This window comes from Cervus canadensis, chromosome 20 (assembly GCF_019320065.1).
Source record: "Cervus canadensis isolate Bull #8, Minnesota chromosome 20, ASM1932006v1, whole genome shotgun sequence".
Taxonomy (NCBI): domain Eukaryota; kingdom Metazoa; phylum Chordata; class Mammalia; order Artiodactyla; family Cervidae; genus Cervus; species Cervus canadensis.
Genome location: NC_057405.1, coordinates 45411972 through 45430305, shown reverse-complemented (window position 1 = coordinate 45430305; position 18334 = coordinate 45411972). Strand labels below are relative to the sequence as shown.

The window sequence follows — 18334 nt, the reverse complement described above, 5'->3', positions numbered from 1 at the left end:
AGTAAAGATTAAGTGCAAATCAGTACAGGCAGGCCTGATGCAGATGGCACAGTCCTCTCAAAAACTAGAAGTTACTAGAACCAATGCCATACCTTAGAATGAGCACTAAATTCCACACTGTAGAAAATGATGCCCCAATCCACTGCTGGGGGAGCATTCCAGAGGATGTGAAATCTCGAAGCACTTCCTTCAATCATAAACGAAGACTCTGGAATGGCATCTGGGATAACCTTAGGGGTAAAGGAGAAGTTCCCTATGGGAGGAAAGAAAGAATAGAGACAGAAAAAAATGGGGATTATCAATTATCATGGACACATGGAATATTAATAGAAACCACTGATAATTAGAACCAAAATAAAATTTTTCTTTCCTTTAATATATCCTGAAAATCATCTTTTTCTGCCTGTTTCAGGCTGTAAATTTGAGTTAAGAGTTAAAAGGATTGCAAGCACAGAAACTACTAAAGCCTTTTTTCCCTCTTAAAACATAATTTTAAAGGAAAAAAAAAAAACCCAACCTTAAAATTTATTTAACAGAAAGTATGGAGAAGAGAGGGTAAGCAGGAATATAATATCCTACCTGGCAGAGGCTTGAGGGATGTCTGAACAATCGTGAACTGATTAAATTTGGCTGGTTCCAAAACGGAGACGCTGGTCCTCTGACCGATTTCCTGAGCTGTGATAATCCGGAAGCCGTTGATCCAGAAAAGCCGACCACTGTAGAACATCAGTGCATTCTGAGAAATGTCAGAGGTGCTCCAGGCTGCGAATTCGGTGATGGTGGTGTCCCCGGCACTGCTGATACAGGACGCCAATTAGCGTGTGCGTGGAGTCGGGTAAGGGTTGGTGTGTTCAAGTAGAGAATTCAAGAGGTGAGAATGTGTGTTTGTTTTGTGTGTGTGTTTGAAAACAAAGAGAACAAACTTTGCGACAATAATTCTCTTTATTCTTAAGTCTCTGTAAAGTTGACTTTTTGCATTTTTTTCAGGAAGTATTCCTCAAGTAGATTTTCCAGGGCTTTTCTTACGAACGTGATATTGCAATAGCAAGTGTTACACAGATGTTAATAAATCCTCGTGATTTTTCATAATAAACTCACATTGTAGGCACAACCCACTGATTGGTTTCTCCTCACTGCCTTCCTCTTCTTCTTGGTTAGTTGTACTATTTACTCACCAATCTTTATTCTAAGCTGTTTGATCCTTCGCTTTATACTATTCCCAACAGTCGGTTGCTTCGTTGATACTTACCAATTTCCACAGTTTAGTCCAAATGCTGTTTCAGACCAGGAAATTCAAGTAAACAGAATGTCATTTAAAATTGCTTTTAAAGTTTTTTCTCAACGACGAGGAATTTTATCATGATTTTTACTTTAAAAATCTGCTTGGTTGTTTCTAAAATTACTTGGATTTTCTAGTACTTAATAATAACTATCTCAATGATTCTCAGCCTTTTGGAGTAGTCATTTCACTTTAAAAAAATGATCTTTCTATATCTTTTAAAGTGTTGACATTCCCCTTTTTAGAAAAATATGGCACTTAAAATCAAAATAAATAAAAGTTTTGTTTTGAGAGTTTCATTAATACCTCCTTGAGAAAACCGAAATTACCTCAGAGGACCTGGGAGTTGTGAGCCTTATAAAGAAAAACAGCATTCATTTGTACTATTCCCATAGTCCTTTTTCTTGTAAAAGATTCTTTATTCATACCTACTAAGATGTGAAGATAGCCCCTGGCTTGCCTTTTGGATTTTCACCTTTTCTAATTTTACACTTTCTTGTTTCCACTTCTCAGGAGACCTTTCCAGTATATCTCTTCGTGAGATATATAAAACCAAATTCCATATGGAAAGAAGCTCACCAAGCAGGATGCACTTGACCTGAGACGGCCGGCCCTTCTGGACCATGCCCAGGGATGCTGCAGCCTAGATCCCACAGATATATTCCTGTTAGCCTTGTTCACAGGTGGTTTGTTCAGCATTCCCAAAACAGTCTCCAGGACAGAGACTTCCCTGCAGACTGAGACTGGAAATCCCTTAATTGTCATTGGCTGGAACTGCCCCTCTTTCCCAGCTGAAGACATCTCTTCTGTAAGTATCTCCTGGGCCAATCCAAAAATTCTTGACATCCGGTGTTCATCACAATTTCAGCACAACTTCCTCACTTGCAGCAAGTCAGTACCTCAAACCCTTCAGTCCCCAGCAACCGGTATAGCTGGATTTAAATCACAGCTCAACAACAACAAAAAATCACTAAAAGGTAAATCCTTCCATGAAGCATGTGATACCTATAGAGGTCAGCTGAGGTTACTCTACTAGAGGTTTACTCATTTATTAAGTGAATGTTGGTGCCTAGTTCTGTGGTGGCCACTAGGAATACAGTGGTAAATAAGACAAACACAATCCCTGCCCTCCTAGAATATACAGCCTAGTAAAGTAGGCAGGTAGGAAGCAAATGACTACATTATTGAATGACACTGTCAATAGAAAGGTAGAGTGGGCTCCTTAACAAGGAGACCTAATAGGATCTGGTCAGAGAAAGCTTCTCTCAGAGAAAACCATGTTTAAGCTGAGCCTTGCAGTCTGAACACAAAGTAACCAAGAGAACCAGGTTCGGGGACCATTTTATTCAGAGAGAACAGCAGGGTGTGGGTAACTTTAGAGCAATATACTCAGTTCTGACATGACTAAATATGCCTGAACTTTTACGACAAATGCACCCTTTTCAACCTCCAAGACAGATACGGTGTTATAATAGATTCATTATTTAATAAACCAAAGGGAATGGCTGTACATACCAGAGGGAAGGACAGTTTGAAAAGCCACTTACAGTTCTTGTCAAGTTCAGAGTATGCTGAAAGACAGCAAACAGCTAATCTCATCTCTATTGTTGTTTAGTCACTGTGTCAGACTCTTTGCAACTCCATGGACTGCAGCCTACCAGGCTTCTCTGTCCATGGGATTTCTCCAGGCAAGAATACTGGAGTGGGTTGCCATTTCCTTCTAGAGGCAATCTTTCTGGCCCAGAGATCGATCTTGCTTCTCCTGCACTGGTAGGTGGATTCTTTACCACTGAGACACTAGGGAAACCCAGTCTCATCTCTACTGTATGCTAGAACTACGCTGTCCAATAAGGTAGGCTACAGGTGACTGTTGAGCCCTTAGCTACTAAAATTAAGAAACCGAATCTTTATGTTATTTAATCTTAGTTCATTTAGGTTAGAATTTTAAGCTAATATTTTATTTATACATTATAAATCATATATATGATTTACTAGAAAACTTTTCAAGTATTTTAGAAAAACTTGGGTACATAAGTCAACTTTTCAACTGTAAATTTTATAAAATCTAACTGCAGATCAAATATTTCCTATGAAAATTTAGTGTGCAAATTGAGATGTGCTATGCCTGTAAAATACACCCAGGCTATTAATTAGAATTAATATGAAAAAAGAGTGCAAATAGCTCATTAATAATTTACCTATGTTTTTACTTTTTAAAATGAAGCAACGAGGAAATTTACAATTATGTATGTAGCTCACATTATTTGCATTGGGCAGTGATGATTTAGACTAGAGGTAAGGAGCTTGAAATGCCGTAGAAGGAATTTTGGTTTATATATTAGGGAAAATTTTCTGCTTATAAAATGGTTCTGGAGTTCCTATCTTTATCTACCACTCTTTTCTCTGGTATGATAAAAAGGCAAACTTACTTGGAGGGCAAAATGCCTGTCATTTGTATAACCCTGTCAAGATCTGCCGCACTCCATTGGGCATGCATACAAGGAAAATTAACCTTTAAATAAAGAAATGCATTTTTAAAGAAGAAACTTCCTTCTCTTATTTGCTGAATCCAACAGTATTGATTTTCTGGACACTTGAGAGCAGGACTCTCAAACAATTCCAGTTAGACTGTCCTCTGAAATAGGCAGACACGTACATAGAATCATGATCCTTCAGCACACTGTCACTTTGAGCACTGTCTGTATCACACAGACAGATTCTTTTGACAATCAGATTGCCAGTACTTCACACTTCTAGAAAAAGGAACAGCCAGTTTTCTATGGTTCACAATTGGGAAACTAGCTAGAGCTATATGTTATAGCTGATATAAAATAAATGATTAATCACATTGCTGTGTATATGATTGTATGAATTATAGGTATGCATTATAGGTCTATATGTATTATATATATATACATATATATATATATATATATATATAGGCTTCCCTGGTGGCTCAGACGGCAAAAATCTGCCTGCAATGCAGGAGACTTGGGTTCAATTCCTGGCTTGGGAACATCCCCTGGAGAAGGGAATGGCTACCCACTCCAGTATTCTTGCCTGGAATATTCCAGGACAGAGGAGCCTGGTGGGCTATAGTCCATGGGGTCACAAAGAATTGTACACAACTGAGTGACTGAGGATGCATGCACATACACCTTTATATATACATACATATATACTCCATTATATGTTTATATATGTATGCATATTCCTTTTTCATATTCTCTATGACTAAGAATTTTTCCATAAACCAAACAAAAGTATTTTTTAATCTAAAAGTAATCTTGAAATTGTATTCATAGAACAGGAATTTTTGGCCTTTGTAAGATTAGACTCTTTTGAAAATTTGATGAAATGATGGATGCTCAGCTTCCAAGCACTCACACACATCCTGAAGCCGGCCATGAACTCCCTAGGGGGTCCAAGAACCCAACATTAGAAATCTCTGCCCTAGAGCAGGACCTTTTGCTTTACTTTAATGGTTTCCTGACTATCTCTCCAATTTAGTGTGTGACAGTCAGCAAACTTATATACATCTCAATGTGTATAATGTTTCACTGTCCTCATCTGTGAAATAATATGACCTCTAAATTCTCCCTCTGACTGCTGTTCTCTAGTGACTTTTTGTCCTTATTTTAATTTGAGATATGTAACTGTTTCCTTGAAGTTAAAAACTATTGGCTGTTTAAACTAAAAATAGTAATAAACATGGATTTTATAGTATAGGTAAAATAAAATATATGACAATGAGAGGACAAAGAGTGGAGGGCAGTAACTGGAAATATATCATCATAAAGTTTTAAAATCATTTATGAAATAAGAACATTTTGAATATGACGATGGTAACTTGAAGATGTTTACTGTTAAAAGTGCTTAGTTTACTCTCTAAAGCAATCTAAAGAAAATTATAAATACACATAATTTAAATGTCATGAGGGGAGATAAAATGGGATACTAAAATAGTATTTTATTCACTGTCAAAAAGGCATAGAAGTAGAATAGAGGAATAAATGGCTGATGAGACAAATGGAAGTCAAACACCAAGATGGTAGACTTACATCCAAACATATTAATAAATGATTATATTAGATGTAAATGAACCAAACACCCGAATTAAAAGGCAGAAACTGTCAGACTGCATAAAAAAGCAAAAACTTATATGCTGTTTACAAGGAACACACTTTAAAGATAAAGACAAAAATTGAAAGTAAAGAGATAAAGAGCTGTGCCCTACAAACTAAGCATAAGAATGCTGCTATAATATCCTAATATCAAAATAGTCTTTAAGATTAAGAGTATTATCATAGATGAATGAGAATATTTTATAGTGATAAAAGGAAATATAATCAAGTATATAGATAAGAATACTAACACAAAGCATTCAGATACATCAACTAAACAGGACTATAGGCCTATCTATAATCATAGTTGGAGACTGTGTTAAGAAGCATAGAAACCTATCCACTCATTTCCTAGGCTCTTGAGGGGCATTCTCCTCGGTGCCTCTACTGGACTCCCTTCATACCCCATTGCCATATTCACCATGGTGGTGGTTTAGTCAGCTAAGACATGTCCAACTCTTGCAACCCCATAGACTGTAGCCTGCTAGGTTCTTCTGTCCATAGGCTTCTCCAGGCAAGAATACTGGAGTGGGGTGCCATTTCCTTCTCCAGGAGATCTTCCTGACCCAGGAATCGAACCCAGGTCTCCGTCATTGCAGGTAGATTATTTACCAACTGAGCTAAGAGGAAAGCCATAGAATATTCACCATATTCTACAGTAATTAGTTGTTTACAAACATCTTTCCTTGCAAGCACAATGCCTGAAAACACAGTGGATAATTAGTAAATGTTTATGGAAAGAATAAATGAATTTTTAAGCACTATCATTTATAACTAAGGGGCAAGTTACTTTCTTTTTCTCAACCAATTGCCTTCAGTATTACTCACCTCTGACCCCGAAGAACAGCTGTATACAGGTGAATACACTGACTGTCTTGAACCAACCAATATAGGAACCCATCACTAAGGTCTAAAGTTAGAGCAATTACCTAAATAGAAAATAAGGAAAGAAAACAAATCAAATATATGTTTAATCTTTGTGATTATGTCACACTTAAGCTACAGATTTCTCTTAGCATCCTCTTTGGAATAATAAACTTACTGATTTTTACCTTTCACTGAATATAAATATCATGTGAGTATGCTTATTACTATGTAGTTTGGATATAAGCACTGGTTTCCTAAAAATCCTCAAATGGCAGGAATTATCTATTATTCACTTCTATATACTTATCTCTAGTGGTTCTCAAAGTTTGATTTTTGGACTACCAGCATCAGCATCACCTGGGAACTGGTTACAAATACAAAGTTTCAACCACACTCCAGGTCCTTCTGAATGAGAAACTTTGAACCACTGTGCCAAGCCTTGTCTAAAGCTAGCACAACTTTGGACTCTTCAGCCACATAAGTCAATGAATCTGATTGTTGTTTAAATCAGTTATTCTCAAACACTGCTGCAGATTAGAATGACCTGTGATTCTTTAAATATCTCAATTTCCAGTCTGGCATCCTGTTAAATTTTGATCTCTGGAGATGGTACTGTCTCCAGTATGTCTTCAAATTCCCCAGATAATTCCAATGTGTCACCAAGTTTGAGAACCAACCATTCAAGCCATTTTAAATTATATTAATATCTGTTAATTACAAGCAAAAACATTCTGATAATTTTCTAAAATACAATACAGACATGGTTTTCATGTGATATAATTGGATAGAGTCGTGTACATATGGAACTTTAGTCCCATTTCCAGCTGACATCTTACAACCACTTTTTATTACTCTTTCTTTGTCTTCTCGTTACAATTTGTGTCTTAATTTTAAGTCCAGTTGATTAGGTGAGACCTGTGGAAAAGACTGAGTCTTCCTATAAAATAGAGTGCAAGAGACAGAATTTACAATCCAAGAGATCTTTTTTGCTTTCTTTGGCTTTATAGGTATTGAGATTACTAGGAGTCTGACCTCAGAGTAGTGGAGTCTTTCTAGAGCAGACCTGGAGGCTAAGAGGTATCAGATAAAATAAAGTTGATGACTATGTCTTTAGCAAGATATAACAGCATATAAACAAAAGCATCAACCAGTGAAAAATATAAAAAGAATACAATGAAGTATCCAAGAACTAAAAGTACTTGGTTACCTAAGACTTTCTATAAAGAAATAATCTCAAGTTTCCTGGCTGCCAAAACCTTCAGTCATCATATGAATCACAGCCTTCTGTCTTTAAGAAAACTCAACCTGTTCTTTTTCCAAAAGGTAGAAAACTATTGTAGCAATTTCCAGCCTTTGGGGAATTGAATTATGTCCTTGCTTCAGGCTAAAAGAGATTTATTGATAATTTTTCCAGTTAAAGTGAAACCAGGTTAATATTGCTTTTTATCTATAATGAGATGCCCTAGAGTTTTCTAAATTACAGATTAACTCTACTCTATCTCTTAAAAAAGAAGATTCTACAACTCCCTTTGCTGAAATACGACAAACTATGCCAGCTATAAGTCAAATTCAGGGGATGGGTCATTACCCCATTCCTTTACACCAGCCATTGGAGCCCATGGTTAAACAGTGTCAGAGGGTGTTCCATAAACCTTTGGTAACCATCATTATGTCTAATAAAGCCCATCCCTTGGAAATAATCCCTTTGATCTAAATTAAAACCTTGAAGTTTAATCCTGTGGTAAAATGTACTGTATACTATGAGTCCAACATCTTTTCACTTTAAAGGAATATCTCATTTCATTTTCCCTTTCATCATACAAATGAGTCTTTCCTATAAATGACTATTTTATTATACCTATTGATTGCGAAGTATCTTATGCCTCCATGATAAATTTGTGAGTAACATGTGAAGGAATGACAGTGAGAGGGAAAGCTTTACTCAGTGCAAAACATTATCTTCAAAACACTCACTAGCATTAACAGAGATGGATGAATAAAACATCAAACAGTGGAACCAGAACACATATTGGCACAAGCAGCAGCACCATTAGCCAGCCTGTGAGAGAATTTGGAGTGGATTTTGAATAAAAATGTATTTCCTCAAACATGCTGAGACATCTAAAAATTCACTCATTTATAGAAAAGTCCCAAAGGGCCCCCCCAGGGCTATCTTGAGTAGATGTATCCCGAAGGACGAGATCAGGACGGCGGGGTGATTACAGATGAAGTCAAGGGGATGAATAGGAAATTACTCTTGAGATACTATTATCTTTAATATGCTTTTACAAAAAAGAGTTTTTCCCCTAACATTTTTTTATTGAAACATAAAAAATATACTTTGTGTTCAATCTCAAGTGGCCCCAAAATACAATTAAGGGATCTTCTCATTATTTGACAGAAATGAATAATCTCTGGATATGGTGTGTAACTTCTATTTCTTTTAAATACCTGTGTTATAATCTGTATATGAAAATCTTAGGAATTATAACCAGCACATCTTTCGGAATTGAGGATCGAATAAGTCAACAATTTGTTTGTTTATAAATGATCTGGTATACCTGTATTATGTATGTTTTATCTCTATTGACAATAAAAAGGGATAAAAAATTTTAAGAAATATTAAATAGATAGAAATAGTATGAATAATTTATTTCTTCCTCACACCTTTCAGTAATTTCTAAAATTTCTACAGTAGAGATATTCTTAAGAGCATCAGAAAAAATAAATTTTCAAAATATAGATGGATAGCTAGAGGGAAGCTAAATAGGGTCATGAAAAACATATTGCTTCTAGAAGTTGAGGAAGTAAAAAAAAATTTGTCTTAGAATCATTTCTCTTAATATATTAGTGCATTTTTAGATTGAGTTATAAAATATAACTTAACTATTGAGTGGTTGTTCTCACTACTTCCCATGAATTATCTCATTTAATCATCACAACAACCCTAAGAGGGAGGACAGTTGTTAATATTCCCATTTTCCAGTTAATGAAACAGTTACAGAAAAGTCAAATAGGAGCTGCATTATTAGAGCAGTCAGTAGCAGAAATTGACTAAAAATAATAAAACACCTAATAATCACCCAAGAAGTTCCAAAATATCCAATAGAAATCCTAAAGGCTATAACAATGCTCTTAAAGTGTGAGATTTCAGATTGATTATATTCTTTGCAGCCAAAGATGGAGAAGCTCTATACAGTCAGCAAAAACAAGACCGGGAGCTGACTGTGGCTCAGATCATGAACTCCTTATTGCCAAATTCAGAATTAAATTGAAGGAAGTAGGGAAAATAACTAGACCATTCAAGTATGACCTAAATCAAATCCCTTATGACTATATAGTGGAAGTGAGAAGTAGATTTAAGGGACTAGATCTGAGAGAGTGTCTGAAGAACGATGGACGAAGTTTCGTGACATGCAAAAAGGCAAAATGACTGTCTGAGGAGGCCTTACAAACAGCTGTGAAAAGAAGAGAAGCAAAAACCAAAGGAGAAAAATAAAGATATGCCCACTTGAATGCAGAGTTCCAAAGAACAGCAAGGAGAGATAAGAAAGTCTTCCTCAGTGATCAATGCAAAGAAATAGAGGAAAACAATAGAATGGGAAAGACTAGAGATCTCTTCAAGAAAATTAGAGATACCAAGGGAACATTTCGTGCAAAGATGGGATCAATAAAGGACGGAAATGGTATGGACCTAACAGAAGCAGAAGATATTAAGAAGAGGTGGCAAGAATACACAGAAGAACTGTACAAAAAAGATCTTCACAACCCAGATAGTCACGATGGTGTGATCACTCACCTAGAGCCAGACATCCTGGAATGTGAAGTCAAGTAGGCCTTAGGAAGCATCACTACGAACAAAGCTAGTGGAGGTGATGGAATTCCAGTTGAGCTATTTCAAATCCTAAAAGACGATGTGGTTAAAGTGCTGCATTCAACATGCCAGCAAGTTTGGAAAACTCAGCAGTGGCCACAGGACTGGAAAAGGTCAGTTTTCATTCCAATCCCAAAGAAAGGCAATCCCAAAGAATTCTCAAACTACTGCACAATTGCACTCATCTCACACGCTAGTAAAGTAATGCTCAAAATTCTCCAATCCAGGCTTCAGCAATATGTGAACCATGAACTTCCAGATGTTCAAGCTGGTTTTAGAAAAGTCAGAGGAACCACACATCAAATTGCCAACATCTGCTGGATCATCGAAAAAGCAGGAGAGTTCCAGAAAAACATCTATTTCTGCTTTATTGACTATGCCAAAGCCTTTGACTACGTGGATCACAATAAACTGTGGAAAATTCTGAAAGAGATGGGCAACCAGACCACCTGACCCTGCCTCTTGAGAAAACCTTTATGCAGGTCAGGAAGCAACAGGACATGGAACAACAGACTGGTTCCAAATAGGAAAGGAGTACGTCAAGGCTGTATATTGTCACCCTGCTTATTTAACTTATATGCAGAGTACATCATGAGAAACGTTGGGCTGGAAGAAGCACAAGCTGGAATCAAGATTGCCAGGAGAAATATCAATAACCTCAAATATGCAGATGACCACCCTTATAGCAGAAAGTAAAGAACTAAAGAGCCTCTCGATGAAAGAGGAGAGTGAAAAAGTTGGCTTAATGCTCAACATTCAGAAAACAAAGATCATGGCATCTGGTCCCATCACTTCATGGCAAATAGATGGGGAAACAGTGGCTGACTTTATTTTTGGGGGGTCCAAAATCACTGCAGATGGTGACTGCAGCCATGAAATTAAAAGATGCTTACTCCTTGGAAGGAAAGTTATGACCAACCTAGACAGCATATTAAAAAGCAGAGACATTACTTTGCCAACAAAGGTCCGTCTAGTCAGGGCTATGGTTTTTCCAGTGTATGTCATGTGATGGACTGTGAGAAAGCTAGCACCGAAAAATTGATGCCTGTTGGAGAAGACGACTGTGAAGAAAGCTGAGCACCGAAAAATTGATGCTTTTGAACTGTGGTGTTGGAGAAGACTCTTGAGAGTCCCTTGGACTGCAAGGAGATACAAACAGTCCATCCTAAGGGAAATTGGTCCTGGGTGTTCATTGGAAGGATTGATGCTGAAGCTGAAACTCCAGTACTTTGGCCACCTCATGTGAAGAGTTGACTCATTGGAAAAGACCCTGCTGCTGGGAGGGATTGGGGGCAGGAGGAGAAGGGGACGACAGAGGATGAGATGGCTGGATGGCATCACCAACTCGACGGACATGGGTTTGAGTAAACTCTGAGAGTTGGTGATGGACAGGGAGGCCTGGCATGCTGCGTTTCATGGGGTCGCAAAGAGTCAGACATGACTGAGTGACTGAACTGAACTGAAAGTGTGAGTTCATTCAAGATAAAGCAAAATATAAAAATCTCCATATTATATTTTATTTAATCAATTATGACAAGCAAATAAGACTTAAAGAAATTTGGTTATACCAAGATCTTATCATAGTAGTATTTCCTTTTGAATTCTACCTGAAGTATTCACAGCAAGTGGAAATAGTATTATTATAATTATACACAGCATTATTTAGTATAATTAAATATCAGATCTTATTTTTTTAACTTTCACCTTTTTCCCAGAAAACCAAGGCTGTGCCTGTAGTACAAGTGGACTTTCTCCATTTAGCCTGGTACTTTCAACTGAATATAATGTGGTCCAATAGAGATATCCACCAACTGAGTCCACCACCATATCATTTACCAGCAACTTCACGTGAGTCACAATGTCTGTGTGTCCTGTCAACACAGACTGCCTTTGAATCTATAAAACAATCATAACTCAGTTAGTGATTTTCAAATGGCATCATTATTTCTGAATAGTTTATTGCAATTGTTAGTAAGTTACTGCATTCATCCACTCATTTCTCCAGCCATAAATATTTACTGGCATTCTATGCTGTGTCCTGTGCCTAGCTTCAGGAATGTAATTACAAGGAAGCTTACTCCTTTCCATGTCTCTGAAGAGAAAGGAGATACACTTATTTTGAGTTAATACTTGTTCTCCCTAATCATATACCTAGACAATCAACACATAATCAAAACATAAGAATGTATTTGATTAGACTCCCAAAGATGTATACTCCAAATAGTGATGTCTCTCCTTGCTCCTCTCTGTCTGTTTAATCTCCCTAATATTAATTACTGTCATTATTGAGTACTTATTATATGCCAGGCACTGTACTTCTTTTTTATCTTTAAAATGTTAGTTATCATAACCCTCACATTAAGCCTGTAAAGAATTTCCATTTCCTACTTTTTCACAAGTAAACCGGGTTCAAAGAGGTGAAGTGATTTTTCGAGAAGTTAAATCATTTTATAAGAAACAGAGCAAATACTTGAAACCAGTTTTTGTACTACTCTTCCACTTCTTCCTCCAAAACTATTTTCAAACTAATCCATTTTCAGAAGCATTCTCTGATTAACCCCACTCAGCTCATTTCTGCCTACAAGTCATTGGCACTTATGGATTCAGACTATACCATATTACTTTGCTTCTAAATACAATGCTCTGTCTTGCATGGAAAATCCCATGGCCAGAGGAGCCTGGTGGGTTGCAGTCTATGGAGTCACAAAGAGTCAACAAAGTTGTTGCTGTATGCTTCTTCTAATGATTCCTGATGTTTTCTTTCCTTGGCACCGGTCTTGGTTGTGGCATGTGGGATCTAGTTTCCTGACCAGGAATCAAACCCAGGCCCCCCCAGGAATTGGGAATGTGGAGTCTTAGCCACTGGACCACCAAGGAAGTCCCCATGAATTTATTTTTATGTCATGAAAAGAACAGGGGCAAGTGGTGATGGTTGCATAGCACAAAACATGCTAAAAACCACTGCATTTTATGTAATCAAAGGGTGAGTTCTATGGTACATAAATTATATCTCAACAAAGCTGGTGTTTTTTTTTCAAGGTCAGAGACATGACTACTATTTTCCTCATATTCTCTACTATGCCTATTTTCAAGGCTCTAAACATACTGGTAACAGATAATGAATAAATAAACAAATGGACATGTGCCCTCCTGATTAGAAAATGAGTTTTGTGCCATGAAACCAAAATGACTTTTTCGTGTCATAAAACTGAAACAGTTTTTTTCTGGATCTATTAGACCGTTGATCTCATCATCAACCGTTCTTTTCTTCAGAGTGCACAACGCACAGGATGCCTTCATCTTGCCCCCGAATCTCACGCTGTCCTCCCTCCTCAGTGGCCCTGAGCCTGACACTGATGGACTGCATCGACCTAGCTCCCTGCTCCCTGGCTTCCAGGGAGGTTCAGCCAATGGACGCAGTGGCAGAAGATCAGAGGGCAGAAGAAAAGAGGGCTGGAGGTACATGTGTACTATCGTATCACTCCTTGCTGGACTATACCTTTTGACAATGGCTGGTTTTCATGTCGGCAACTCTGCTAAAGCTATAGCCCTCACCATTCCTTCCTGGCTTTCCCTTGTCTTTTATGCCTAGAGGCAGTAATACCCTCCCACACTTGCTAGCCCAGAGCATGCTTCATCGTCCTATGCTCATTTTCCTTAGCCCCGACTATACTGTTGAAAATAGTCCCCTCACTTAGTTTCTTTTCATTATGCCTTTGGGGTGTGCCATCTTCCCCAGGACACTACTCCACCAGTGAACATTTTAATATATTTATTTCAAGATATTACTGAAAATATATGACTAATCAAATACTGATATAGAATTTCCTTTCTACATAAATATTTTAATTAAAAGGTGAGTAAGCTTAGAGACAAATATTAAGTAAATAATAACATGGGTGAAACACAAGTATGAAAAAAATCATGAAAATGACATTCCAGTCACTGAAGTGGGTAGGCATTGTTTGAGAGCATGTAGGGTGTCAGGCTTTAACTTACCACATAGGTCTTTCCAGCCCAGTAGAGAAAGTGACCCAGCCACTCAAAAGCTAAAGCCCCTGCTCCTGCAATGTTGGGTATGTGATAATTCTCTGAGATGTCTGTCCCATTCAGCAGCCATACATAAACATCACCTTTCATGTCGCTGTAGTAGAGGCTGTTGTTATACCAATCCATGTCTCAAAACAAAGTGAATTGGTAGCAGTTATTTTTTCATGTATGCCAGTGTAAACATAGCACGTCAGCAAATCACACATGCACCTCAACAATAACAGAGATATTCACTAGAGCTTCAGAGATGTGTCAAGAATGTTTCAATAATATTATTCTAAAATCTTAAGCCCTGGAACTAGACACAGGAACTATTATTCATTGAGCATCTCCTCTTTGCCAACATTGTCCTGGGCACTTTTATATATCTCACTCAACACTTAAAGCTCTAAAGTAGAAATCATTTCCATTTTTTGACATGGAAAACCCAAGACTAAGTGAAATTATCTATTTTGCCCGAGGTCTCACAGATGAAAAGAGGAGGAACCCAGACTTGAGCCAACTTCAAAGTATCATTTTTTCCATTAGTACCATACCACCTCCTAAGTCCAACTCATTTTGGTCAGAAGTGCTATGGTAATTTTTAATGACCAAATAAAGAAATCAAATAATTAGGTAATTATGGAAGATGCCATTAAGTAACAAATGGGTAGTTTTGCCTTAGGCATTTATTACATAATCTTCTTTGCCATGAAATTCTTTCTTATGCTTTATTTAGAACTTCACATAGCTGTTCTGTGCTCCCATCTTATAGCAAACTCATAACAAATTACTTAACTATAGCTATCTTCATGGAACAAGATAGTCTGTTACTTTGAGATGACATTGAGAGATTAAAATACACGAGAAGTATATCAAAGCCTTCCTGAAATGGGCATACATCATTAAATAACCTCACATTTGGTGGAGTAATAAATGGCCCTCATCCTTGAGAACAGACATTTTCTTCATCATGTCACTGGCAGTATAATTCAGTCAATATTTTTTCCTTTCATTATTGACCTAATATTAAAACACTCAATTCTTCTGACTGGTCGAATATCTCAGCAAGTCTAACAAGTAGAAACCTGCCATCCAAGTGTACAGGGAACTTGGTGTTTACCTGACACATTTCCTATATCAGAGGATAGGAATTCTCCTGGGCCAAAGCTATTTAATGGCTTACTCCAAAGTCCATCTTCTTTCACAGCCATGATAAATGGTGGTTCTGCAGCTGTTTGGTTTAAAAAAATTGAAAGAAATATCACAGAGAACACGCATTTTTAGGTACACATCTTGTTTGTTAGATTTCTTTTATAAAGTAAATCGGCATTTTGAAAAATACACTGGAAGTATATGAATAATTGTATCTGCTTAAAAGAATATGCTATCATATTAAACACACTTTGATTTTTATGTAAATATTTGTAATTGAATGTGAAGAGAAAAGTGTATTGATGCTGCCACTATAGCAATGTCACATCATGGCAAATTTTTTTGTTGTTTTGCTTTAGCTATTGGTGATATTCAGAAGCAACAGTAGTATAAATGGGTCAGTTCTTTCCATTTTCTTTCAACCAACAGGACAGAATTAAACATAATTCACAGCCCCTCAACTTCTCTCGTCGAGACTTTCAGCATCCAAGCAGTGCTACAGCTTAATAAGCCATGAGAAAGGAGAAAACCACGAAGAAGAAGAAAATTATATTGTTTGTTCAAAAACATCTTGGACAGTATAAAATAGAACGTTAGAAACATTAATATCACACTATGCTTTACTTGCTTTCCTAATGTCAGAAAATAAACATGCTCAAGGGGTCAATGCACCCTCATTCTCATTTCTTTACCACATCTAAGGTGAGAAATTTTAAAGAAGACAGGGAGAAAGCCTTTTTTGTCAGAATCACTCCCTAAATCAAGAGCATTCTCTCACCTGGTACCAGAGTAGTTCCCACTGAGGGCTCTGACCAAGGGCCTGGCCCCTTGGGAGAACTTGCTCTCACAGAAACCTCATATTTTGTAGCACTCTGAAGGTCATGTACGTTAAGGATGGTCCCACTTATATTAGAGAACACGTGAGTGGTTTCAGGAAGGTCTTGAGTTGATACTTTCACCTCATAAGTCCAGTCCTGCCAGGCAGAAGGACCTATGCGGAAGAGTTAAACAATATTACTGACTAGGATGACATCAGCAAGGGCAAACAAAGGATTGTCCGTAAACTTATCTACAGCTTCACCTTGAGTGGAAGGATAATTGGGCCTGTTGCCCCTTAATCACCAGGGTTAACGATGACATGATTAGGACAGTGGCCATTCTGCTCACTTATTTTGTCTCATCAAAGGAGACATCTTGCCAACAAACGGGAGGCCACTGTTCCCCTCTCTGTGTGCTGTGACTGGCTGCAAAGAACTATCAGAGGGGTATACTATACAAGCTCCTAATAAACAAACACTTAATGATGAATCTCTAATATCATTCCAGTGTCAGCAGACTATCACTCTCTGAGAAGTCCAAAAAATAAAAATTAAAAACTTTTGCTAATTCATTTTCAGCCATCTTTGAGATATACAACAAACAGGCATAATTAACTTGGTCTTAAAGTAAAAGTAGCCAATGTTTCCTAGGAGACCAGAGGTTGGCAAAATGCAGCCCATAGGCCAAATCTGGCCCACTGCCTGTTTTTATAAATAAAGTTGTAATGGAACACAGTCACAGTGACTTATTTACATATTATCTATGGCTGCTTACATACCACAAAGACAGAGTTGAGTATCTATCCCAGAAACTGTATGACCCACAAAACTGAAAATATTTATTATCTGGTCCTTCTTTTGTTAAAAGAAAAAGAAATTGCCAACTGCTATGCTAAATACTGTTCTGGGTTCTACCTATGCATCTTAATTCCATCTATATGACAATCCCTTAGAAGGATATAATTAATATTTTTATTTCCAGTAGTGGAAACATGCATGAAGTGGTTAAGTAACTTGCCCAGGTCATTCTGCTAATAATTGATGAGACTAGCCTTTGAATCCGTGCAGGCTGGCTCTAGAGCCCACCTGCATACCCACCGCACATGCTGCCTCTCCAGAGATAAAAATTCCAGTCCGGAGAGTTTTAGGCTCAAATTCATGCAAGGTCTCCCTGGATACAAAATCTCAACCCAAGTGTTCCATCCTCTTGGCTAATGCATTCCCTCCAATTAGAATGTCAGTGCCTGGCTCCAAGGAGACACTCAATAAATGTTCCAACCCTTCTGTTGGGATGTAGATGATGAAATATAGAAATTTTCTTAATTTATCAAAATTGATAAATATAGAACAAATGTTACAACACTGTGTGTATGTGTGTTGGGGGGAGAGAGAGACAGAGAGAGAGCTAAGGAGGGCTTTGGGTTAATGGCTAAATAATCACAGAAGGGCTCTCAAAGTTGAGTTGCCATGCCAAGCCTATTAAGTCTTCCTCTCCTTCTGACAAGGCCAGCCTTCAGGCGGGAGAGGGAACTCACTGGCTCCGATGGCGAGCGTGGGGGGCTTCCACTGAACCAGGGCCTGGTGGGAGCCGAACAGCACAGAGACCTGCTGCGGGCGGCCCGGCAGCGGGTGTGGCTGGGTGTATGAGCCAAAGATGACCAAGTTGCCAAAGCCAAATTCTTCTATGTGACTCAGGTCACATCCCACGATGAATTCATTAAAAGACAGCGAATCCTGTTGGAAAACGGCCTTGCCATCTGTGACCAGGAAGTCGTTGTTTTCACAAGCGAAGCTCTTCACATTAGTAAAGGGGACATGAGGTAGGACGATGTGGGATGCGGAGCCGTCCAGAAAGGTTGACATGAAGACTTGGGCGGTGTCGTTGAAGTAAATGATTCGCTTGGACTGGGGCTTGATTGCAAAGTCCTTTAACGTGCCACTCTGCACAATATGCATTGCTTCTGAGCCCCCACCGGAGGGCACAGGAAGGTCGACTCTATAAATGCCGTCTCTCAGGAGATAAAAGACATACCTGACAGAGGGGCAAAAGAAGCCTGGTGTGAGCCGATGCAAGGGTGACGGCGGAACACCACCATTGTCTCATCCTGTTGGGCAATCAGAACCAAGTACCTCCAGAGTGGATAAGTACTGGGTTTCCCAAGATGCAAACTGATAAAGGCATTTATTA

The 18334-nt window shown here is 38.0% G+C and overlaps 1 protein-coding gene and 1 long non-coding RNA gene across 11 annotated transcripts in view; one reads left to right on the top strand and one right to left on the bottom strand.

Moving 5' to 3' along the window:
• The window catches only part of LOC122422869, an 88133-nt gene extending 72047 nt beyond the window's left edge, over positions 1 to 16086 (top strand). For all 3 annotated transcript variants that reach the window (XR_006263989.1, XR_006263991.1, XR_006263990.1), the window contains 4 exons: positions 1793 to 2087; positions 11860 to 11992; positions 13418 to 13603; positions 15758 to 16086. This is a non-coding gene — a long non-coding RNA (uncharacterized LOC122422869). The remainder of the gene's footprint in view (positions 1 to 1792; positions 2088 to 11859; positions 11993 to 13417; positions 13604 to 15757) is intronic.
• Positions 1 to 18334, bottom strand: part of ROS1 (ROS proto-oncogene 1, receptor tyrosine kinase) — a 110915-nt gene that overhangs the window by 58053 nt on the left and 34528 nt on the right. For 6 of the 8 annotated variants that reach the window (XM_043439619.1, XM_043439626.1, XM_043439624.1 and 3 more), the window contains 8 exons: positions 17682 to 18178; positions 16107 to 16319; positions 15297 to 15407; positions 14144 to 14322; positions 11849 to 12040; positions 6232 to 6332; positions 580 to 797; positions 93 to 253 (listed from right to left, as the gene is read on the bottom strand). In XM_043439619.1, the coding sequence (XP_043295554.1) occupies positions 93 to 253; positions 580 to 797; positions 6232 to 6332; positions 11849 to 12040; positions 14144 to 14322; positions 15297 to 15407; positions 16107 to 16319; positions 17682 to 18178 (1672 nt within the window). The remainder of the gene's footprint in view (positions 1 to 92; positions 254 to 579; positions 798 to 6231; positions 6333 to 11848; positions 12041 to 14143; positions 14323 to 15296; positions 15408 to 16106; positions 16320 to 17681; positions 18179 to 18334) is intronic. The other 2 variants (XM_043439620.1, XM_043439623.1) reach the window with 1 other exon arrangement.